This window comes from Struthio camelus, chromosome 17, assembly GCF_040807025.1.
Source record: "Struthio camelus isolate bStrCam1 chromosome 17, bStrCam1.hap1, whole genome shotgun sequence".
Taxonomy (NCBI): domain Eukaryota; kingdom Metazoa; phylum Chordata; class Aves; order Struthioniformes; family Struthionidae; genus Struthio; species Struthio camelus.
Window position 1 is genome coordinate 8,743,740 of NC_090958.1, and position 25,460 is coordinate 8,769,199.

General features: G+C 45.8%; 1 protein-coding gene across 3 annotated transcripts in view; it reads left to right on the plus strand.

Annotated features, from left to right (window-relative positions):
* Positions 1-25,460, plus strand: part of BCR (BCR activator of RhoGEF and GTPase) — a 107,482-nt gene that overhangs the window by 48,469 nt on the left and 33,553 nt on the right. For all 3 annotated transcript variants that reach the window (XM_068910878.1, XM_068910877.1, XM_068910879.1), the window contains exons 3-9: positions 563-747; positions 12,581-12,685; positions 13,207-13,392; positions 16,925-17,032; positions 18,779-18,839; positions 19,765-19,817; positions 20,170-20,310. In XM_068910878.1, the coding sequence (XP_068766979.1) occupies positions 563-747; positions 12,581-12,685; positions 13,207-13,392; positions 16,925-17,032; positions 18,779-18,839; positions 19,765-19,817; positions 20,170-20,310 (839 nt within the window). The remainder of the gene's footprint in view (positions 1-562; positions 748-12,580; positions 12,686-13,206; positions 13,393-16,924; positions 17,033-18,778; positions 18,840-19,764; positions 19,818-20,169; positions 20,311-25,460) is intronic.

Genomic DNA, 25,460 nt, shown 5'->3' on the forward strand with positions numbered 1-25,460 from the left:
AGGGCCTGTTAGGATTTTATTTTTGGCAGCAGGCCTCTTCACTTGACATGTAAGACCTTTCTTTCCTAGTCCTCTTGTTCCTGAGAGATCTGAAAGGATTTGTATTTTTCTTCTGAGCTATGTATTATCCAAGATTGCTAGACTGGCAGAGGTGTCATCTGTGTTGGTTGCACCCAAAAAACAGGGTCTATTACCCTAAACTGCAGCATTCCTAAACCCAGACTGCAGAACCTCTGTGGAGCCTGCAGAAGGATTTATTCTGATGCTAATGCTTTTGAGGCACAATCTAGAAGAAAGAGCTTTGATTAAATGAACACTGATATTAAATATTGGAAAGGACTTTATTTTTTAGAACTTGCAATGAGTGAAGTGAGTATGCTAAGGGACAACATGAGTTTAATTAAATTTCGCCTTCACTTGAATTATATTGAACTATCACTGACTCTGGATTTACTGATAAGTAAGCCTAATAGCTGGGAGGCAAGTAGTAGTCTTGGTGGACCAGCCTGTGTCCTGTCCAGCTTGACTCTAACCGGATAGACTTTTCTCCTGTGTTCTACAGATGCTTCGTTCAGTGGCACACCACCTAGCTATGCGTATGATGCAGACCGAGCTGAAGAACAGAGGCGACATCATGACATGATGCCCTATATTGATGACTCACCATCATCCTCACCCCATCTCAGTTCCAAGAGCCGGGGCAGCCGGGACACCCTATCTTCAGGGTCTCTGGAATCTACAAAATCAGTGAGTCCTTTCCCTGCCTGTTTCAGAGTTGGAAAAGCCTTGGAGGGTTATAAGGGCTGTTGTAGCAAGGAGCAAAGAGTGGGACTACTAGCATGGTGGGATAGACTAACTGGTGTAATATGGTGGTGCCTGATAGATTAGGCATGTTTACAGTTAGGTTGAGGCTTCTCTCTGATGTTAAGCCTAAACTTCAGGGGTGAGTGTTGTGTATATGTTTTCAAGACTCAGTTTTTCACCCCCTTTGATGTGAATTTAATTGAAGAGATTTGGTGAATAGTTGCTGCTGAGAGGGTCTGTAAATACCAGATATTTTGAAAAAGAGACTATGGGGCAGAACTTCCTACATTATAAAGGTATTTGGGGGTGTGTTCAGTGTGTGCATCTGTACATGTGTTTTGTCATTGGCTTTCACAAGGAGAATGAGTTGTTTTCAGGTAAGTTAGAAACTTTGATAAAGCATATAGAATATAAGATCTGTTTTCTGCTCTCTGAAAAGGGAATAAGAGGAGTTAAAACTGCCAGCTCTGAAATATGGTGACTGTTGGAAATGGCTACTTCTCATAAGGAATTTTACTGTTCACTAACTATCTATCTATATAATCCACTGTGGCCCATGAAAAGCTCAGCAGAGACCACCTAGCCTGACCTGTGGATTGATGTGGATTTTCAGCTAGCCAGCATTATCAGGTTCAGTAGTTTTGCTATAGCATGAAACTTAAGGAAAATTTCTATTTTTGATTTTACAGTATTGGTAGAGAGTCTATCACTTCCCTTAGTAAATAATTCTGTTGAATCTACTGTCTTCACAGTCAAGAATGTCTTGTTTCTAGCTTGAATTCATCCGTTTGTCTTTCAACCTTTGTTCTACTTTTTTAGCCTTTTGCTTCCTAGCTTGTAGAGCTCTTCAATTCCAAACTGCTGTTCCTCTGCATATCTTTGTCATTTGCAAACTTCTCTTATTTCGAAGTCATTCATAGAAATGCTTAATAGCACAAAGACAACTGTTACTTCCTTCATATTGTGTTTCTAAGAAAGTATAGATACCCAACCTTGATTTGCCACATTATAAATAACAATTGGAAATCCATCATATAAGTGATTTAACCTGTACGTTGACTTTATATTGTTCGATCTTGTTAATCAAAGTGTCACGAGAGAAGAAGATGGATATTTTACAGATAGCAGACTACATATAAATCAACACCATCACCTTTATCAACCAGTTTTGTTCATCTTGCATCAAAATGATTTCAAGAGTTTGACGAGCTCCACAAACCACTGCTATTTAGCATTCATTATATACATCCTCTTATCGCTCTTTACTGGTTCAGTGCCACATCATATGTCTCCTTACCTTTTTCAAGACGAATGCTGGATGAAGAGGCCTACTTGAGAGAGTGTTCTTGGTCTTCCTTTCTCATCTACCAAAATGCATTGTTAAGACCTCTTAAAGCATTATCAAGTACATGGATTGTTGATGTTTACTTATTTTAATTGACTATAATATATAAGATCTAGTCAGTGTGCTTCAACCTTTTAATTCTGTGATGCTTTTTTATCTCTCAAGATGAGAATGTTTCTAATACGCAAGAGGTTTTTGAATGAAGAAGTGGTCATATAATTTTTAAAGACTCGAGCGTTTTAATATTGGCTTGAGATTTCTAGGATATCTTTTTCAGCATGAGGGAAAAACGTTGCATCATCTTCAAAGAAGTAGTTGTTGTAGTGTCTGTGACTGGTGGCCTAACGACCCATCTTGTTCATGATTTGTTTGAATATTGCTTCATAAGGTTTTTACATAAATGGCTGCTACCTTCTCTCTGGCTAGCCAGTCCTTCCAGGAGAGCATTAATTTGAAATAATCTTATCATGTGCATCTTCCACAAGAATGCAGTAGTATCAGAGAGACAATTAAAACAAACAATTCCCATATGTGTTATTTATTACCCAAACTTTTGGTATTGGCAATTACTGGAATTTTTTTTTTCTCTCTCTATTCCCCCCCTCCTCCCCCCTCCAGGTTTATGGTGTTCCTGGCAGAGTTTAGCCAATCCATCCCCCAGAAATTCAGATCACCTTCATCTCCATGGCAGGGGGAACCCATCTGCACTTTCCCAGTAGGTGATGAACTAGCATTCCATAAACCCAGATCCTCAGCCATGCACTGTATCATGCAATTGATCCAGCATCTCTTTCTTTTCTTTGCTTATGAGACAGCAAGTTTGCCAGAGGGCAGCTCCCCACTCTGACGGGACCTCACTGGGCATCCTATTTGCATGGCATGCTGCAGGCGTGCTTTGCCCATGCTACAGGCCCGTAAGTAACATAGCCTGTATTAGAGCAGCACTGTAGCTGAATTAATACATCCTGCAGAAAGTAGAGGAATGGTGATCTATGCTCAGCATTGCGAGACTATGATTTCTGGTCAGCTTGGAGTGCAGGGAGAGCCTGCTGTCTGTCTGTGAAGAGCCATGTAGCCACACCTTTAGAAAACTATCGAAAGAGTCATACTCTCCCACCATTCGGAGATAGGGGAAGTATTCCAGGCCCTGGGTACTTGTGCATCTGCTATGTCAGTGGTGCTTCTAAGGCTTGGTCCTGCTATCCTTGCACCGCATTTAAAAGCAGGGGGATGGGAAGAGGTTCTGGTTAACTTTTTAAAATCTAAAAGATCATTTTCTCCTCCTGAGAACTAAAGAAAATTGGACCTAGTTCAATTGAACTTGCTTCTTTTTTTCTGTTAGTGACATAAGCAGCTGTAGTTGTTAAGGATTTTCTTCGAAAATTGATGTTTTATTGCTTCCATAAGAAGGAGGGGTCCTAATACAGATGAGACTTCTGATCCTGAATCTCAGCTGCTTTGGCTGATCCTCTCTGTAACTAGTCTGCGAATGACAGTGCCACTCACCAAGGAGGGTTCATCACAAGGAGGAAGAGACTGACTTCAATATGGTTACAGTATTTACCGAACAAGTTAACCTTCCCGTCATCACAAGTTGTTTAGGTGACTTGTTACTGTAGTTATATTTTCAGCTGTAGTGGAAAAGACATCGCTAAGAAAATTAAGTGCCAAATGCACTGTACTTAGCCAAGCACATAAAATGTGTTTGACCAGAAGCCTGGAATAGCAGGACATACATCTCTTCAGTTTTCTTTTTCACTGCACTTGATTATAAGAAAATGTTTTTGTGTTTGTATGCTTGCTTTTGTAGTTAACCTCTTTGCCCTCTTGCATCTCGTTAGGTGGCTGCAATTACTTCTGAAAATTTTAGATGATCTTTATGACCAGAGACTAGAAATCAACAGTTCCTGTGTTTAATTACACAACATACGCACTGTATATATCACTTTCACAGAATGTTAAGTTTGCAAAGTCATTCAGAAGTCAAGAAATGACTGCAGTATCTAGCCGTGTGCCTATAACCTTGCCTTGAATCTTTATGATAATTTTCAGTTGCTCAGTTGTCCCTATTTTTCCCTTGGGCTTGCTGCATTGTTCAGTGTATATGGCGAATGGTACTCACTAGATTCAATATTTTCTTTCCACTGCTACGTGTGTGCCTTATTTGCAGGACGTTGTTCAAACTCTGCTGAGTACAAAAGTACTCATTTCCTGTTGGCATGATCATAACTCCAAATAGTGTTGGAATGCTACAGAGGTCTTCATTATTCCTGCGCTGTTCGGTGAGATAGGGGGATGATATGTTCATTAACCACACGTAGTCAAGGCAGAGAGATTACAGGATTAGAGCGTCTGCTAATTTGGGGTGCTCAATGTGAGATGCCTAATGTTCTGCAAAACCAGATTCTGACTCTTAATGTAGTTCTCAAAGCACAGTCCCTGTAATTTCACTTGCAACTCAAAGTTGTCAGCATTCTAGTTAGGCATACAGAAAATGAAAAACATGCAAACAGTGAATTTTTTAAGATGTGGTTTTAATTGATTCACTTAAAGTCATACAGACAGTGTGTAGCAGAGGCAATAGTTTTCTGAAGTGGTGTTCATCTGCCTTATCCGTGAGACCAGCCTTCCTCTTGGAGATTGGATTGTCGCTATCTGGACACTGAGGGCATTTTGCTTTGACTTCTTTTAACGGCTTACTCAGGGCTTTTTGTTTTTCTGCGAAGTGTTTGGCTAAGTTCTGTCTTCTGATAGCAGCTATAATCTGTGGCTGGAGAGTGCATCAGGGCTGCACCTGGTCCACCCAGCCAACACTGAGAAGGTGTGGGAAAAGCTGTGCCTTTTTCTAAAGGAGGGTGAAGAGATACCTCTTGGGCTACTTGTGGAGGGGCGTTCTGTCGTTTGCTCAGTGTGTGGGGTGACTGACTTCCAGCCAGGAAGCGAGGGTCACAGCTGACTTCCATAAAGTTTGTGCTGTTCTTCCACATCCTTGTCACTTGGGATCTGTTTTGCAGTTCCCTCACCTGCACTGCCTAAGCAAACTGAAGGTTGCTGGTTGGTCTGCCTCCAAACTGCATCGCTTCAGCCACTTTTTATGTATTCATATTCCACCTGCTCTATGTCCATTGCCCAAACATCGGTTGCTGTCTAAGGAGGGTGGCAAGAGGTGCATGCACCAGCCTTAACTTTGTCTGTGACCTAGAGAGGAAATAAGCAGTATGGGTGTGTTTATGGTATCTCAGCATCCCCTGACTTGTCATTTCTGTGGTAAGGAGGCCTTAACGAATGTTTGCATTGAGCAAGCTAGGCTATACCCCCTCTTCTGGCTCTTCCAGAACCTCATGCGGAGCTGCTGAAGCATGTCATGATGTAAAGCCAATGTTTTTGCCAAACTTTTGACTGCTGCTCTGAAGCAAGCCTGTAGGCCACTAGTGCATAAATTGTTTGTTTACTTAACTTGGGAAGTGATTTAATTTTCCTCTGCCTTGCTTTTGGTAACAGCTGAATTGCTGTGATTGAACTCTCCAAAAATTGTGGAAACCTGGCTTGGAAATGTCAACTCAAATGGTTGCCAAATGATAGAACTGGTAGCTTCAGAAAGTAAGAGACAATGTTTGTAATAGGAAGTATTAATTCAGTCCTTTAGAGGAGGAAGGGAGAGAATGTGTCTGTACCTCTCCTATATTTGGGTGAAAAGTGGAGAAGATAGCTGGAGAGTTAGAGGAGAACAGAAGGAGGAGCTTGCTCCTGTATTCCTGGGACATAGGAAGGTGCTGAGGCAGTTGGCAGAGAAGACCTTTCACGACCTGCTGATCAACAAAGCCAGGCTAAAACATGTGGGGCATTGAGGGTGTAGTATTCAGTTGAGGTGGGAGTAGGGCAGCCTGTGGAAAGGTAAGGCTAGCTCCCCCCCTGCCCTCCCCAAAATGGGGGAGTCGCTTTTCTGGTGCTTAGAAGATGAGTTTTTTGACAAGGTGGATCTCCCCAGTTTTTGTATACATCTCCCTCTGGGAGATGGAAGTGCCAGATTTGAGCTACTAACTCCTACCTTCTCTTCTTTGGGGAAGTCTGCTGATACTGAAAAATTTCCAGGTAGAAATTTGCTGCTGTTCAGCCCACTGGTTGGCACAGCCTTGGCAGCTGCTGCTGGTCCTCAGTCCAGGTTCTTCTGCTACCACCGCTTGCCAGCCATCTGAGAGCAGGGCTGTGGCAGAGCAGGTTGGGGACATTTCTCCTAGCTTGGCCCCAAAGAGGGGAAGCTGTGTTTTAGCTCCAGGATAAGGGTAAATCTGTAGTTGTAAACTCAACCTGCTTAGTCTTTGGCTTAGCCACTTGCCTTCTGATTACCTGCCTCTCTAATGGTATCGTGGTCTCTGGTGGATAGCTGTTTCCAGCTCTCCTTCAAAGCTGTGACCTTGGGGAGCTCCAAGTGTCATTTAGACTTGCAGGCAATGCTGCCCTACTGGCTCTCTTAACTATGCCCTCAGGAATCTCTGCCATCTCTATCTTGTTGCCTCCCATTCACGTCATTCCTCCCATCCTTTTGCTCATGGAAGGTGCCCTTTTAGCATCCTAGCTTTGTGCACCTGTCTTGGGCATGTCTAGAGCTCTATGTGGCTTTTAACTCGCAACACGTGCTCCAGACCTTGATTCCTTGTCAGGATTTTAAACACTCCAAAGCTGTTAAAATGCTGCTCCTGTGTGAATGCTTTGAGATGTTAAATGCTCCTTTAATTAGAAAAAAAAAATCTTTAAGGTGTGGCTTTATTTATTGCCCTCCTGCTGTGATGTTCACCACTTGGGTCTGGCGGGGTGGCGAGGGACTTGGGTTTCCTAGAGCTTGGCAGGAGGGAAGCTGGCATGACTGCTGAAGTTATTGTGTAAGGCCCTGCTTCTGTGCATAAAATAACAAGGACTGCATTGACTATTCCTGCCAACATAACCAGGGCTGGAGCTCTGAAAGGCAGAAGTGTCAGAAACTGGAACTCTCTTGTAGAAAGCTGGCTGCTCGGTGGTGTGAAGAGCTTCGCCTCTTGTGGATTTATTGAAAAGCTGTCTTGCAAATTGAAAAACGTGGCCACATGCTATGGCCAAGATAACCACAAATATGTTCAACACCAGCTACACCGGCTTCTTATGACAGTCACAGTGTGTCCCAGTCAAGGGTAGAGGGGTCGCACACCCTTCTGGACTTCCAGCTACTGATGTCACTTCCTACTGAGACGTATCTGGAGCAGAACAGGCATATTTTACTGCCTATAGATTTTATCCTTTGCAGAAAAGGAGGGGTCTGAACGGCTTATCCTATGGAGGTGGAGTCCTGGCAGATTTGTTGGGGGGCAGTGGGGAGAGGGGGAGATGACATCCAAAACCACATCAAGAGCTGGCTTTACCTCTCTGACACAGCCCTACTGCTAGCTTGTCCTCTCCTCTCCCTCTACAGCGTTTCCAAATCCTCTTCCTTTCTCTCTCTCTCTCTCTCTCTCTCTCTCTCTCTCTCTCTCTCTCTCTCTCTGTTGTTGTTGTTGTAGTTGTTTTTGCTGTCACTTTCTTTAGGGGTCCTTTCGCCACCTCCAACAGATATGACTTTTTCTTTTTCTTTTCCAACTCTTTGCTGCTTAAAGGCTCTGCCTGGATGAACAGCCCTTCCTGAGCAGAGTTGGCACCCGGTACTTACATTATAAATAATGTTGGCTCCTCTCCCTGCTCCCTCCCTTCCCTGCATGGAGCAGAGTTGGCTTGATTACTGAATATGCCCTATTTAATACCACCTAGACAATGAGACACCTCCAGCCCGTTTAGCAGAAGCTTTCAACGATACTTACGTTTTAAAAGTTGAAATGAATAGTTTTTCCCCTTCGTAGGTTGTCAGCTTCTCCGTGAGATTCTGATCTGTCCTAATGGGAAACCTCTGCTTTGAATACATTCGCTGCGCAGCATATGAACATACTGTACTAAAGGAAGGTCTGAGAGTTAACGTGCTTTTTATACGCCCACTGAATGATTCCTCTTACAGAGCTGTGCCGGCAGCAGCCACTTTACAAAATCTTGTGTGTTGTGGTTTCAAGATTCCTCATGTTTGTTCTTCTAACATTTACAATAAAACAATTATTGCTGTTAATTTAAACAACAACCAGAGAGCCCGAGTTCTTTAAACAGAGTCAAGAAGAGCTGGATCTGTCTAATCCTTGGAGCTGGTGAATCCCAGGCTTGCAGTAATTGAATACAACAGGCCGTGCCAACCTGGTTAGTAAACTAAGTACTTAGACTGACAAGCTGTAAACACGTTCAAAACAGCCGTGGCTCTGGGCCAGTGTACGCATGCTCTCTAATATCTTCAGCACTTTTAACCACTCAGACTGGCTTTGATTCAGCTTGCAAGATTGCCCTTATGACCGTGACTCAATCTTTTGGTTTTTAAGTCCTTGGGAGAGTGAGAAGCACCACTCAATTAAGGAGAAAACAGTAGTATGTTAATCGTATGAGACACCTTTCCTTTATAGTCAGGGCCACTTTTCTCCATCTTTTTCTTTCTTTTTCTTCCTTCCTTTCTTTCTTTTTCTTCTGTCCTTCTATCCTTCCTTTCTCTCTGTCTGTCTTTTCAGCAGAGAACTGATTTCTTGTCTGGGGCCTCGTGGCTCCTGTGACCAACAGGAATGTTCTGGCTGCTGCCTTGAGATGGTCTTGCAAGATCGATTTATTCCGAAACATGTAGGTAAAGAGGTAGCCATAAGAAAGGAAGGGCAGTGGAGAAGGGCTAGAAATAGGTGCTAGGATCAAAGAGGCAGGGATAGAGTCAGAACATGAAAAACGAGCCAGACTTGTACGAGTGAAAAATTGGCTAACTGAGCCAGGTAGGAAGTGTGGGATTCACTGCTGACCACCTGGCGTTCCCTGGCGAGTGCTTAGTTTGCCAATACAGACTGCTCCCACATCCTGCTGGGAATGTCCCATCTGCACGTTGGCCACTAGGTGTGTTTTCCCTTAGCGAATGTGGCCTGGTGGATGTGGCACCAGCTCTTCCCCTTGCCACAGAGGTTTCAGACACTTCCTTCCTGTCAGGGCAGGGCCTGGAGTCCTGGCCTTGGCAGTGCTCTCCGAACCAGCGGGCAGCCGGGGAGCTTGATGCCTGGGCCCACCATGGTCCCTCTCTGGCTGCCTGGGCTGCAGAGGCAGAGCAGCCAGTGAAGCTGTCGTGGTCAGAAGCACTGCTGGTCGTTCCCCTTTTTTTGTCGGATATGTTATGGACAAAGCGGGAAATGCCCTGGGCATTGGGTACATCACGTTTTGGCGTGGTACGATGCTGGAAGGGAGCGGTGGAAGGACTGTATCACGGTATCTTTGCCTGCTAATTGCTCTGACTCGTTTGGGTGAGCAGGTGAACCTGTTCCCAATTTTGCAAGTGAGAAATGTTGTAAGATCAAATAAGAAACTCACTTTTCTGCTTCCTGATGTTGGCACCAGCGACTTTCTCAGTCCTGGAGTAAGTTTCCTAACAAGAGTGACTTAAAAGCGCCCTGCGGCTGAAGAAGCACAGGGGCTGGTTTCCAGTTCATCTGGCAGCGAGCGCCGGCTGCTCAGTGCAGCCCCAGATGAAACTGTGAGAAAAGGCCGTCCTCAGCAGGAAACTCGTGTCAGGGCCCTGGCTCTCGGGAGGAAACACGGAGCGGCGGCACGATAGAGACAGCAGCACCGTGGTGCCTTATTGATCCCTGGCGCAGCGGGAGCAGCAGGAGCTCGTCTTTTTACATGTGGGGAATCTGTACGTAAAGCGGAGGCACTGCACTGGAAACCTTGTAACGTGCTCTGTGGTTGTGAGATATCTCCCTCAGGGTTTCTGCAGCAACTGCTGCCGGGCTGGGCCCTGCTCTGGATGGCTGGGTCTGAGGCCACAGGTTCTCCAAGCATCGCGCTTGGAAGCTGCTCTTATAAAAAGGGTTAAAACAATCCTGCGGACTCCCCAAAGTGACCTTGCTGGTAATGGCCAGGGAGGAGGGTCCCTAGGGTCTCCTGAAAGACGTTTCTCTCCCTGAAAGCAAATCTCTTTTATCTCTTTTAAAGAAAGGAAATTAACATTCAGGCAGAAAACGCTGTCTCTGTCAGCTGAGGATGCCCAGTGAGAGATGGCTTATAAATTAAAGCTTTGATTTGTGAAGGGTAAAACTGTTGTCACAGTCGTGACAGGAAAGTTTGAATCATTTAAATGACTTGTCATTGTGTGCTGCTCTTTACAGATGTTACAAACATACCCAGATGGTCTTTTAATCCTCACCTCCTCCAAAAGAACGTGCTAGAGACAATTATAGTGCTGTGTCAATATTGACCAGTTACATCATCCTCAGCAGTGGGGACTTTGGAGCACGCTTAGGTTTTTTCAGTGCTTCTTTGTGAAGTGGCATTTTTCTTTTGTAAATGTTGTAAGAAATCTGTGGAAACCAAGAAGTATTGCGTTTTTCTCCTGCCAGAACTGCTGGGAGCTTCATGCACAGACAGCTACATCCGTGCCTCTTGAGCTAAAAGAAATCTTTGTTAAATGTCTTGGGGCTGTCTTTCGTGATTACGTATTTATACCATGCCTAGCAAATGGTCCATGTGTTGGATATCCAGGCACGACTGGTACAGAAATCATAAGGAACGGTCATAATCTTGTTGCGCAGTTCTGATTGAGCTGTAACAGGCAGTCACGTGGGTGCACTGTAAACACGCAGAATCTGTTGTGACATTCATTTTACCAGCTAGTTTATCGCTCATGGTTTTTTTTTTTTTCCTTTAATCTTCTGAATGTGACTACTGAATTACAAATCCCTAGTTCCTTTGAGATGCTCTTTCAAATTTTTAAAAGGCACTGTGGTTCTTGGTGAACCTCACCGAAGGGTGGGATGCAAAGACAAGTTCTTCTTCCCATGTACTACCTGACTTGCGTGTAAATTTTATTCATTTCCTCAGAACAGCTTCTGTCTGCCGCTTTCATTTAGGAGGTGGTGGTGGTATTTGACGCCTTACGCAATTTTCTAAAGTAACTGCTGCAAGGTCTTTTAGCCTCAAAAATAGCTTGTGCAATTTAATGAGAGCATTCAAAAATCAGGATGGTTATTGATGAGCTTGAATCCAAAAATATCTGGAAGCGTGAGGCTCCATTTCTTTCTTAGCGTGGCGCGTGGGCTCAAAGTCACACTTAGAATGTGATAGTTGCTGAAGGCTTACCTATGGAGAAGCTATCTTCGCTCCATAATGAGCCTCATATATACATCCACAGGGTTCAAAGCATAGGAACCTAAACTAAATGGGATTTTTTATCAGCTATAGAAGGGCTTTATGTTCAGCCAATAGAGTGGTGCATACTGTTATGTTTCCTAATCCTCCTGCTGCTGAAATCAATAGCCTAAGATTCCTCTGAATATCAACAGGAATAGAAGGGAGCCCCCAACAGCCTACCCAAAGTGTTTGCCTTTTTTCAGATCTAGCTATTGACTGTCCTCTCGAAGACACTTAACAATCTAATAAGGTTAAAAGAATTGTAAAAAGCCACTTCTGTGGATTAGGGAAATAAAAAGAATTGGAAATAAGATTCTGTAAAAGTAGGATGTTTTGATTATTTATAACCTTCACTTGTTGGACAAGTTTTTTTTCAAACCTTATAGAAATATTTAATTCCACCTTATCAGGTTAAATAAATTTTTCAGGAAACAGTATTAACAGCGAGGGTAATCGAAACCCTAACAGAAGAGTTACTGCTTCTCTTAACACTTAATGTTAGTCTTCCCCAATGTACACGTTTGCCCATGAATGTATGTATTTTTTCTGTCTCTGTCTTCAGTTGTTTCAGTGAAGTACCGCTTCATGGAAGCCCCATAAGAAGATCAGCATGTGTATTCCAAGCAGTGCTGCTTCTTCCATCCTCTAACTAACAGTAGACATTGTGCAAGCTGACACGGAAAATACCTTAGTTAATAGTAGGCAATGGGAGAAAGAATGGCCATCTCACAGCAATGTCAGGCTGTAGCTGCTGGGTATCAGGCACATCGGTACGGAGGCAGGGGAAGGGATGCTGCCCGCATAGAGAAGCGTGTGAGTTTGGAGTAGGATCATGGAGAGCTCTGGGGGGAGGAGGGAGTGAATTGCACCTAACCAAGGGTCCCCAAGAGTTGGTTAGGAGGAGTAAGCTCTGAACTTCGGAGTTTTGAATGTTCGGTTAGGTGAAGGAGTCTGGGCATCTAACTGAGGCACCAAGATTGGATGACTAAAGCGAACAGCTATGAATTATCTTTTAAGGGTCATCAGTTGCTGGTGAATATAAAGCCGCTGTAATGTTTTTATCGTTATGTGTGTTTCTAGAAATCGGGCACTGAGCACTTTTTTGTCTGTAAGTAAACCAAACAACGGAGTATGCTGCATTGTTTTGTTTTGTTTTGTTTTGAACAATCTCTGTAGAGTGAGCCAGACTTGGAGAAAGGCCTGGAGATGAGAAAATGGGTCCTGTCAGGAATCCTAGCCAGTGAGGAAACCTACCTGAGCCACCTGGAGGCCCTGCTGCTGGTAAGCGCTAGTGGCAGACACCGTCCTGAACACCAGTACTTGCACTTCTGCTGTTGCTTCGGTTCAAAGATTCCCAGAACTTCGCATACGCTGATTGTCTCTCCGTTGCCCTGTGTGATGGTACCTGTTACCCCAGTTCTTCGGTGGAGAAGGGGAGGCCCAAAGAAAGGACTGGATCTGGCACACCCAGGGTGTTATTGATGTGACAGAATCCAGGAGCCCAGTCTTTCAGTATCCTGTGAAAATTATTAGACAAGCTGCTCTACAGTTGGACAGAGATCAAGGAAACGGAGTGCAAAGGGATTTTAACACACCATTAATATCCTGGGAAAATCCACAAACCAGGGGTGGCTGATCCCTATGAGAGAATTTGTTAACGTCTAGCTTTCAGGAGTTCTGTGAATGCAAATTTTGCTTATTAATAGGATGAAAAACAACTCTTCGGAGGAATATGTTGTAATGTGGCAAGGGTGAATGTACTTGGTTTGCATGGTAACAATTTCCTTGATTCCTTGTTTTAGCCTATGAAGCCTTTGAAAGCAGCTGCCACCACCTCCCAGCCTGTGCTGACTAGTCAGCAGATTGAGACAATATTCTTCAAAGTGCCTGAGCTCTATGAGATCCACAAAGAATTTTACGATGGGCTCTTTCCACGAGTGCAGCAGTGGAGCCACCAGCAGCGTGTAGGAGACCTCTTCCAAAAGCTGGTGAGTCAGCTACCATCACCAAAGCTTCTGTTACCTCTCATTCATTTCACAGGTATTGCTGCAATTCCCTTCAGTGACTTTGCATAGACTGAAGGGATGAAAGTTGGATGAGAGAGCAGGCTTCCAGCTTTGCCTCACTGCAGTGAAGGGCATGCACTCCAAAAGCAGCTGTTTCATTGCCTTTAATTAAAGACTCCAGCGAGACTAGGCCGGTAGTACAAACGTAGTTTTACGGAAAGGTTGAATCTCCAGGGTGTCTGCAGTGTCATCAAACCATTTGCTTAAGAGGAAGATGGGAGTTTGGCAGTGTTAAAAAGGGTGCTTTTTGATACTGACAGCTAAACGTTTTTCCTTATTGCTGAGCTCCCTGACACACGTCCCTTCTTTCTGTGGTGCTTCGTTCTACCTTGCGCTACTTTTCTCTCTTATGCTCATCACCTTTGGGGTTGCTTTTCTACCACCATCTTGGCCTTGATGTTCCTCGTGCTGCTATGCTGATGCAGTGCACCTTCTGCTGAGACTCCTCCAAGCAATCGCAACGAAATCCTCTGAGTGCAGAGCAAGACATAGACATATAAAGCATCTCCCCAAAGCTGAATTAAAATTGCTGAGTTTCTGAGCCAGATGACAAATTGTTTGCGTTCTAGGAGATTCCTTTGGCCCCCTTAGCCTCTCCCCTAGCGTGTGCAGAAAGCAAAGGATTAAAGGAGCTGCTTTTTCCTTTTAGAAAAGAAAAGAATCTCTGCATTCCTGAGGTGCCTCTGATTCTTGGGATAGGAGTGACATTCCAGTGAGGGGTTTATTGGATGGGGAGTGCATTTTATCAGGGTCACTCAATTGTTAGCAGCTGTGTAGCCCAGCACCAGCCGCGTCCCCTATAGAGGGGGAGATGGGCTGGGAGGATGATGTTTTCCATGTGTAGCAGCACCTCAAGATCAAACTATGAGAGTCTGCTTTTCACTGCCAGCATATTTTAGTCAGGAGGGGGTCAAGCTGGTGCCTTAGTGAGTAGCTCATGGTATGCAATTTGAGCAACCAATTTACAACGACAAAGCCACCTGCTCCTGGTTGCTGAAGCCAAGATGCAGAAGACTGCTGAAAGTGGAAGCTTGACAAACTGCATCGAAAGGGTAGTGCAGTGAGGAAGGTAGCACTAATTGAGGAAGAGCTTCTGCATTTTTAACAAAAATGATAATTTTGTTGGATTAGTATTGGAAGCAAAGAAGCAAATAGCCTTAGTGCCAGAAGTTCTGAGCTAACCTAGCAGTCTGTTTCTAGTGGTTTGGTTACAGTATCAAGGGGAATTGTGGATTTTTTGCTGGATGAGATAGAGCTAATCATTCTTGGCAGGCAGTTGGAAGCAGCTAGATGTGAGAGACAGCAAGCATTAGAAGACAACTAGACAGGATGTACATCAAATCTTTTGGAGCAGACTTGTTCACTTGTGGTCATGTCATGCAACCTGATGCTAAACACTGGAATCCTTGTTACGATCCTGAGGTCCCTGGGGATATTAATTTTCTTTAATATCTGGTAAAACAAAGCGCTGTAGATTGAAGCTAAAGACAGCGCATGCAAGGCGTTTTAGAGCTTCATGTGGTCTTCCACACAGGAAGACCTGTTTGTAGCATCTGGGACAGTCCACGTTTTTCCAGTTGAAACTAAGGCAAGTGAAGGATGGACCATACCAGGAGTGGAGTGAAATATGCTTCTCATTTTTGTGGAATATTTTTTAAAAATAAATGTATTTTTTATAATTGGAAAAAAAAACACTTTAGAACTTTTTAGGAGTAAGGAAATATTTAACAAAACAAAAAATATTATCACTGATAGTTTTCAGAAATGGCAAATAATTTTTTAACTGAAAGTGAATTTTTTTTTTTTTACCAAAGCTTTTTTGATTTTCCGGGTGTTCTTTGTAAATGAGAAAGGAAAAACTTAAGTCAGCACTAAAATTCTTTGTGAGCGTTTTGCTTTGATTGGAAGCTCCTTTTTTAATGGAAAAAAAATGTTTTTGTAACAGCATGCTTAGAAGAGGAAAAAGAAAGCTTAAATAGACTATTTAGGAGTACTAGGAAATGAAAGAACCACACAGGAACGGAGAAGCTCTGCTGTGTTGGCTGGCATCATCTGAACGCGAATGTCGTAAGCCCTGCAAATGAGCAGCAATTCTGACAGCAGCTTCTTCAGGGAATGGTGCCCCATGGCAGCTACAGATTTCATTCTCTCCACTCTGCTGGGGCCAGATCATCCCAGGCATAAGTGAGCACAGTTTCCTTTGACTTCAGTCCTAACCATGTCATTTTGCGTGAGGATTGAGATTGGTTCCTAGTATTTCAGTAGAATATGTCCTAGGAAATAGCTCGCTGTTTCTTTACCTCTCCTAGCTAAAGAAATCGTGCAGGGAACGTTCTCTTGAGAGTGGCTTTTTCGCTCCTGTCGTCTCTTGGCCAAAGCTCCGTAGAGAACGGAGAACGCAATTATGAGAGAGCAGGAGAGGGAAAGGGCGCTGTCTGTGGGGGAGCTCGCAGCTCTGTCTGTTGTACCTCTTGGGCAGAAGCGGCAGGGGAGCTGCAAAAATGATAAGGTAAGTGCAAGCTCTTCTGGTAACAAACTTGGTTTTAGTGGAGTCCTTTACAGCACTCCATCTGTTGGCTCGCTCTTGAGCGTGCGCTTGCAAGCACGTTGAAGCTGCTGAGATGTTTACAGCGCAGCCTGTGCAGCTCTGCAACACAAAAACTGCTCTGCAATCCAGACGAGCTTGGAAGCTTCCCAGGGATTTCCCAAGCTGGATCTTATGTTCTCTGGCATGAATATGGCTGCAATTCGTAAGTCAGCAAACAGGATCAGTGCTAAGACCAAGTGATTAATAATGGCTTATTATTACCGGACTCTGAGGCCTGCTGTATCTTCCTCTGAACCAACTGCATATTCCTTCTGCTTGAAAAGCCGTGCCGTTTTCTGTCACCTGGTGCTGCGGCCGCTGCCTTCCAAAACAGACCGTGCTCCGCATCTCCCTTCTGTATTTTCAGCACTCAGTTGCCCTTATAATGATGTTTGCTAATGGAGATACACGTTAACACCTGGGTTCGTTTTAGTGTATCCTCCATGCACACAGAAGCCAACAAGTAGCTTGGTGGGGTCACGTTTGTGCTGTTTGGGCTAAATCATTCCTGTCTGATTCATATTTTGTTGCAAATAACCAGCAGCTCCTATTACATCCATGAGCTAAAATATTAACAGATATTAATCTGGCAGTGTAGAAGGGAAAAATAGATGGCAGTAATAAGGATGTGTCATCCTCCCGGGCCAGTAAGTGAACTTGCTCAGGGTAGAGGGAGCTGGATGCATGGCAGCACCTGCTCTGGTTAAGCAAAGCTGCCGGGCCAGCGGTGTGTTTCTGGCCCTGTTCAGGGTTCCCTGGGGTTCTTTGCGTTGAAGGAACATGGCCTCATCATGAGATACTCAGGCTGGCTCTCCCAAACTGTCTTCCTCCCCTAGCGTTTATTTTGTTTTGGTTTGCTTCCTGCAGGCCAGCCAGCTGGGAGTGTACCGGGCCTTTGTGGATAACTATGAAGTTGCTATGGAGACGGCAGAGAAATGCTGCCAAGCCAATGCTCAGTTTGCTGAAATCTCTGAGGTAATGTCACGGTATTCAGACGCAGGAGCCGGCTGGATCTGACTAACACCCTGCGGTGTCACTCCCGTCTGTCCTCCAAGTATCTGACTTCCAGAGGAGCTGGGAGCTCCCGTAGACTCGTTGCTTCAGCCCAGCTTCTTGCTGTGACTTCTACTTTTGGGCTCGTAGGGGTTATCCCGTAGGCAGCCCTTGTGCTTTCCCCCCAGGGAACCTTGCTGTAACAGCTAGCACTGCTTTGAACTTCCCAGCACCGTGCCACCTTTGTGCGTTCCTAGAAAAGGTGGTTGTATTTATATGAGCTTCTCCCATATTTCTCTGGCTAACGCTGATGCTGACCGCGATGTAAAAGGCCCCCCTTAATGGCTGGCGTTACGTCTGTCAGTGGAACTGCAGGCCTCATTGGCTTGGGGAGCAGGAGGGGGTAGCTCCGCAAAGCCTTCTGTTTAAAATTGCCAATGTGTCGAGCATAATCTTTAAGGTTATGTATTGGACTGCTCTGATTTCCTCCCTTTGAGTGGAGCACTTTGTGTCAAAGCATTTTGAAAGCTTTCTCAGGCTTCCCAGGCCACCGGCTCTGCCTGCGGTGCGTTGTAATGATTATATCTTGAAGAGTTCAGCTGCCAAGAAAACATGAACTTCAGATGTGTGCTCTTAAAAACAAGGAGATAAATAATCAGAGCTGAATAATACTGGGGGCGTTTATTGCTTTAAAAAAGCTACCGAGTACACACAATATTGCACATCCCTTTAGATTTTCCTGATGAAGAGGTAAAATAAAACGTTTCCTCTGTGCTCAGAAACGAGGCCTGCCTGTTGGCATCTGCTGGGCTACTCCAGAGAGTGCAGGTGTCTCCTGTTGTCTCCTCTCCTGAGGGTTTCCCCTAGGTTCTGGTCCTTTGCCTGGCCACGTCTGTCCTCTAGAGGTATCAGCTCATTAGGAAAGTAGCTTCCCCCATGCTTACTTCTCTTTTAGTACTAAAATGCGTCCTGTGGACTTTCCCATTTATTAATAATAATAATATATCAATGGTATTATAGTAGCCCCTAGGCGACAGATTGGAGATTAAGGCCCCAGGGATGCTCTATGCAAAGGTGATCCCCCTGGATTTTGCTGTTCCCTGAAGGATAATCTGAAATCATGATAGTATCTACTGTTTTTGGAGTGGTGGTACTTTTGCGTTTGTGTCTGTGTCCTGCTGAGGACTTTAGAGCACCCTCAGCACATTAATGCACATAGCCTCCTGGTGCCTGTGCAAAGCAGAAAGTCACAGGTGCTGTTCCTTCTCTGCCATGGACAGAAAACTGGCTTGTCCAAGGTCACCTAGCTCTGGGCACGTGCATAGGGAAGTGTAACCTCAGGGTCCTGACTCCCAGTCGCGTGCTTCATTTATTGGTGGTGGGCACATGCTATGACAATGGCTGGGCCTTTATGGACATGCCTTTCTCTGCAGGTTATTAAAAACTCCACCATCCCCATGTAGATGGTTCCCTGCTTTGCTGAATCTCTGTTGGCATGCACTCCTAAGAAACTCGCTTAATATTTGAGATGCGTGAGTGCCTGTGACATGGCAATGATGGAGTTACCAGAAGAAAAGCTCGTTTTTCCTTCACTGACTTGGACTGTGATAGGGCTTTCGTCCATGCTGGCTTAGGCGCTCCCTTGGAGGAGAAGAGAATCTCTTACGTTCCCATGTGATGTTTCAAGGTGATTGACGGTCTGCTACGTGGGTTTTCTTTTTCTTTTAGAATCTAAAGGCTAGAAGCACAAAGGATTCTAAAGATCAGACGACGAAAAATTCCTTGGAAAGTGAGTGATCCATGCAGAGGAGTCTGTGGTTTGTCAGGACTGTGTGGGGGCTGTTGCCAAAACCTCCACGCTCCCTTTGTCTTTTTAAATGCTGGAAGGTTATGCAGTCTCTTCTGGCCCTACCTGGGAAAGCAGCTCCCGTTTGCTAAGTAGCAGAGCTGTGCATAGTAAGCTGCATGCATGCATGGGGAAGCCCCTGCCTAGCTTAAAACCTGATCAGTCCCTTTGGGCAATAACAGGCTAATCAAAGGATTGCCATGATCTTAGGAGAACATCTACTATCCAGTGGTAGTGCAAATGTCAGCCTGAAAGTAATTCTTATGTGTTTTTTTTTCCTTGTGGTAGCATCTAGAGAGCCTGGCTGAGATCAGGTTCCGTTGTGCCTGTCTTTATATAGGCACATAGTAAAAGATAAACCATGTTCCAAGGAGCTTCCTTACTGACTAATATGAAAGCCAATCCTGTTCCTTTTTTGGCCTGTAATCAGGTTTTAGAAGCACCCAAGTGTCATGCTGAACTGCAGAAGGCCGGGATGCACTGCCAACCTTTCAGGAACCTCCATGGCAACTTTGAAAGCACAAGGCCCAATTCTGACCTGTGGGAGCAGGCAGGGTGCCAGGGAACTGCTGGAAGTGTGCTGTGCTGTGTGCAGTTCTTCCCTGCCACTTCGTGTGCTCCTCATGTGCTGTCTGACAGGGTGTGCTCGCAAGGGGTCATCTGTTTGCCGTAGAGAAAGTTTGTTTCCTCTGTGTGTTCGTGCGTGTTTTATTGCCTGTGTAGCATGTTAACTTTAGAGAAAGGAATTTCCTAGTAGCTCATTAGTAACAAACCTGTGCCTGTACATTCAGTTGCCTTGGACAAGTTGCTCTGTAGGGCTGTATTTAGGTGGCTACTTTTCTCATGTTCCTGCTGCTTTTCTTCACAGCTCTGTTATACAAGCCAGTGGATCGAGTGACACGCAGCACACTAGTCCTGCATGTAAGTACCTGAAGGGTAATTTTCAAACTCTAGGCCCCTTCCCTGTTTTCTTCTCTCTCCAAATTTTCTGTGGAGGTGCAGGACTGCAAAAATTGAGCTGTAATGTGGCATGTGAACCTCTTCTCGTTACACTGAGGAGAGGAAGTCCATGGCTAGGACCCTGGGTACCTCTCCAGTGGTGTTACTGAGAAGTGCAGGGTATGGTCCTCTTTCTCTGTGGAGGCAACCTTACTCTAATCTGTAAGAGAAGGCTGGAGCAACTTGTCCCAAAGATCTCGTTAGAGGACCTCAGACCCTTCTCCTTTCCAGTGCTGGTTACGATGCTGTTCTTTGTTTGTATTCCCGCTGGCAGGATTTGCTGAAGCACACTCCAGTGACCCACCCTGACCATCCCCTCCTGCAGGATGCTCTGCGGATCTCGCAGAATTTCCTCTCCAGCATCAACGAGGAGATCACTCCCCGACGGCAGTCCATGACCGTGAAGAAGGGGGAGGTGAGCCTTCCTGCGTTAGTTATTTTGTCGGTTCCTAAATACTGGTTGTGCCTTTCTGTGGAGTGGACTAGGAACGTACGCTATTCTTTTTTTTGTTGCTAAGATACAGTTTACGCAGTGTCCTTGTTCTCTAAAGGATGTAGTGCAGCTCTCCTCTGTTTTCTGCTTGGAAAACTCTTTGGAAACCCAGAGGAAAAGTAGGTTTAGAATTTTGTCCTCAGCATTGTTAGAATTATTTGTCATGCATCATCGCTGTGATACATATTCATATTCCTATGCACATGGAAGGATTTATGTTTTACCTACGAACTGAAACCAAACAGGAGGCCCTGGAGGAGAAAAAGGGAAGGATACATCTGAAATCACAAGAGATTAGGGAAAAGCAACCACCCTAGCAGTTTTCTGAAATCTTCATTCTCACCATGAAATTAATTTTGTGTATGCTTATTTCTGAAGACTAAGGTTGTAAACGGAAGTAGGAAGCAAAACAAATGGACTAGGCTGGGAAAGTTAAGGGAGGAGCGTAACTCCTAAGAGTGTGATACAACTCCTCCCAGCTCTGTTAGAAGTTGGGCTAGGCACAGAAAGTGCTAAAATGTGCCGTTCCCTTACCTGCAGTTCCCTTACCTGGTGGTGCGTAGGGAAAGCATAGAATTACTGAATAGTAAAGTCCTACATGCTTTGCTGTGCTTGATTCATCTGCCTAGTAATTCATTAGAAGAAAATTCAGCTCCTCCTGATGAGTAAGGGCCAAGATTGACAGAGGTATTAAGAGACAGAACTATGTAGGAGGTTGAGTGGGAGAGAGGTGCAACTCGGATAGTGTATGTGTAAGAGGGATTGTGGTAGGGTGTCAGAGGCACTGGCTGATCAAAAGCGACCTGTACAAAAGCATCTCCTACAGAGCCCAAGAGATTGTTAACTTACAATGAACCTTCAAGACGTATTCCCAAATCCTGTGAGCTGAACATGCTTGCTTTTAGCTGTTAAACTGATTTTTCAACTGCAAAAGATTCCCTAGAAGCCACAGTCCTGGGAATTGGGTGCAGCATTTGTTCTGTAACTCTTGCTTATAGTCTCATTTTGTCAACTGAGGAAGACTGCAGCTGAGAAGAGGAGGGGCTGAGCAACTGGAGGCTGAGATAGCAGCTCAGACATCAGTCACCAGGGCCTTGGAGGTAGTAGAAGGCCTCATTAAGCGGATGCTGATTGAGTCATAGCAGAGATTGGAGGCTGGAATGGCCCCTCGCAGGGGAGGGAGCGCTCTGTGTTCTCCGATTGTCTGTCAGCATCTCAATGAGGGATGCGGGCTTTGAAAAGTGTCATGCAGAATCCTAATGAAGTACCAGAGCCCAGGCTGAGGGGCAGGCTCGGGAGGATAATCCTGATGATCTCTCTTTGGAGCAGTGCATTTGTCAGATCTTACAAAGCAGGAAGGGGAGGCCTGTCAGGAGTGGGCTCAGCCGGCCTGTTCATGCTCTCACTGGTCCTACAATGACTCCATGTACGATGTGGGAAGGGTGAGAAGAGGATGAACCCAAGCTGAGGGCTGTGGGTGTGCTGGAGGGAACTGGGAACCTTTTGTGCCCCCACTCACCTGTGCCATGCGCAGCTAGAGCTGAGCCCGGGGAGAAAGGGGCTTGTGTCTGATGCTTCCCCATGTTTGCCTTCCACTCTGGGAATCTGATGATGGCTACCTCCTTTGGTCATTTGGCACCAAGATCTCACATTTTTTCAGAGGGACAGTGCCCCGGTTGCCACCTCTCCATTGACTGTGGAGGTTTGCTCTCTCCATAGTAATCCAGGACACGAGTGGGCTCCCAGCTACTCCATGTGGGATAGCAACGGCTGCTGCTTCCTACAAACTACTCAGCTTGGGGTCAGAGCTGGGTTTTATTTATGCCTGTAAATCTTTCCTTTTCTACTTATCCTTTCCTCCCACTCCCCTTGCCTCTGCTTTCCCTGGGGTGACAGGACAGTGTGCAGTTTACATCTCGTAATTGACTGCATAATGCATAATGCATTTTTCTATTTTAATGAATCACTAGCTTGCTTTGATGGCTTTTTTCATTATTTTTCTTCCTCCCATTGAAATTTCCTTGGTGGATAGGAAGGAGGGAAAACAGCCTTTTCCCCTCACATATTGCTTAGGTGCTGATCTCAGTTATCTTTTTTTGCCAGTCCTTGTCTTTTTATGTGGAATATTTTTCTCCTTTGAGTGCAGCACAGGGAGGAGTCAAATCTCCTTTGCCAGCCTCCCGCTCCAGCTCTCTTTTACATGATGGCTTTGAACTGGGGAGAGCAGCCAGTGGTTAATCTCCCTAGTGACAGGCTGCTAAGGAGAGGAGTGTGGGTCAGGAGTGAGCGCAGCCTCATCAGGACAGTCTTCCTTTGGCAGAAGGAGATCCCCTGCTCTGGGGGCACTGGCTCAGTCTGTCCTGCTTGCTGTCTTCCTGCCTGATGTCAGATGTCCTTCCAGCACACCTGCCCCCGGTCCTGCTGGGCTCATTGAACTCTTCTCTCATTCAAGGTTTATGTGTATAAACTGGAAGTTTTCTGTGCCATATGGACCTGGTTTAATTTGCTGACCTGAATGAGCATTTCAGGTAGTGCAGACCTTGAGAGGAAACAGGCACAAAGGGAGTAAAGCCATTCAGTAAAGGCACAGAAAGGGCTGTGGTGGGCAAGACTGTGTTGGTGGGTTAAGCATACAGACAGGGATCTGAGGGAACGCTAAGAACAGTTTGACCTTCGCTGCCTGCCAGGCTCTCTGTAGCTGGTTAGTCCTTTCCACTTTGTGGTTTGCTCTGAGTTGGAACTTAGCAGGAGCAACTGGGCTCAGCCTGTTCAGTTTGTCTGTGGTTCACTCGGGGCTTCGATGGGACAGGAAAGGCAAGCGTGGCCCGGAGGCTGAATTCAACTGGCTGAGCACAAGAGTCGTGGGTGAGGAGCAGGATGCATCCTCGCACCCTGCTCCCTCCACGATCTGGAGAAAGGCTTGGATCTGTCCTCACAGTAAGGCCCAATGGAAAGGGTGCAGGGAGGAGTGAAGACATGATAGTTGTTTTGCTGCTCTTCTGCTCTTGTCCTGAGAATTTCAGCCCCTACACAGCCCCGGTACATTTGGGGAAGGCTGCTGTGCTGACAGTTTGAGCCTTTGGCAGACGGCAATAAGAGGCAGCCAGGAGGGTTTGGGGAAGGGCTTTTCTTGCCTTCTGGATCTCCTATCTGCATTCAGCTCTGATCTGCTCCTTTCTCTGCTCCCTCCTTCCCATGTTTCTACTTCTGTGATTTTACTTTTTTGATGGATTATCTCCAGGCATCCACTTCATCAACCCTCTAAATAACCAAACAAATGCATGGAGGGAAGCAAAGGGGGTCTTAATAGCACAGTACCGTCTGACTCGCAGCATGTGAGTGGTGGAGAATCTTCCCCTGTCATCAGTGGATCGCTCACCCTCAGGACTGTGGGGCAGGCCTCTTGTTTGCTCACTGTTTACTGACCCTTCTTCACCACTGTCCTGTTGACTTGCATGGAGAAGACCTACTCAGGCCGAGGGAGGGGGGAGCAGGAAGCTGAATGCATGAGGTGAAGTATGTGCCGGTGTTATATCACTGAAGGGAGGCATAAGAACCCATTCTAGTCTTGTTGACAAGTGAGCTGTGTGGACTGCCCGGCTCTTCCCAGCTGAGCCTGGATGCAAATGGCTGTTGACCTTGTGTTGTCTTTCCCTGACAAAAATTAGGGTTTGTGTTTCCAGCTCGTTCAGCCTGTTCTTGTAAAGCAAGAGTTAATGAAACTGCTAAAATCACAGAGCTCCTTTGGGAGAAGGTGGTCCCTTCCTTGTTTGCTGCTTGTCTAATAATGCTCTTTGCAGGGTGGTGTTCTAGGGCAGTTCAAACCAAGCCACGTGGTGGTGGCTGCCGTTCTGCCTTGCCCCTGGCCACGCAGTCCCACCCTCCCAACTGCTGGCACTGGTACTTGTGCGATCACGCAGTGGTAGGGAGGAATGGAGCTGCCTGAAAAGTAAGCTTTTTTGAGTCACTCAGTGGCTGAGTGGCTTAGCGTCTGGTCTCATCAGCACCAATACTGACCCGAGAGGGCTGGAAGGGGGCTTCTGCTGGGATCAAGCCCCCTAGATCACATTTCGGATCAGCTTGTATTGCTGTGGACCTTCCCCCCACCTGGCCCCGCAGAGGAGAGGCTGTTTGCCAGGCTGCTCTGCTGTGTTTCTGAATGTGGCTTGTAACGGCAGCCAAGGAACCAGGCCTTAGGCTCCTGTTTGACTGCGTAGAGACTGTGGTAGGAAAGGGAAAGGACAAAGGGGAGGTTTCCAAGGGGGCAGAAGTGCAAACTAAAGCCTTTGGAAAGCTGGAGGCTGAGCTTAGGCACAGGCAGCCATGCACAGCTTGAGGCCTAGTGCCTACTGCTCCTTCAGGCTCTGGGCAGATGTTGGCAATAGAGCACTCAAAAATGATCTTGGATGCTTCACACTCTATCTCGCAGCTGGACTCAGAGAGTTCCTGGTGACAGGAGCTTTGGAAAAAAAAAAAAAAAGAAAGGCTATTAAAATACTTGGAGCAGCCCATTTAGCTCCCCGGGCAGAGCATCCCTTTATTCTGCAGTGCTGGTCTTGCAACACACGCACGCATACACACACAAGGAATCATTTTCTTCCTACGCTCTGCAGAAAGCCAAACCACCTCTTCCTCACTGACATATGCCAATACCCATCTCCTGCTTTTACCCTCCTCCTCCTGCATCACACATGTTCCAGTCCTTCCTGGGGCTCTCACCCACGCACGCCGCAGGCCTCTGCTGTCACCACATCGATGAGCTCTTTCCTCAGCACTCACGTGAGGAGACAGCCCTTTGCAGAGCTGTGATTCTGGATGCGCGGGTTTTTAAGTTCCACTTCTTGTAACATCTCTCAGACAAACTGGTCTTCTGCCCCACTTCCTGTAGTTAAATGGCACCTGACAGCAGCAGGATTTATCACGTGCAAACAGCACAAAAACACTGTAGGATGAATAGCTGAGCATGCAGGTAGTCGTGAGGCTGGTAGCAGAGGAGGGGGAGATGTTCAGTGGCAGAGGGAAGAGGAGGAGGACAGCGGTAGGCAATCCAGAGAGGATATCCCAAGTAGTGA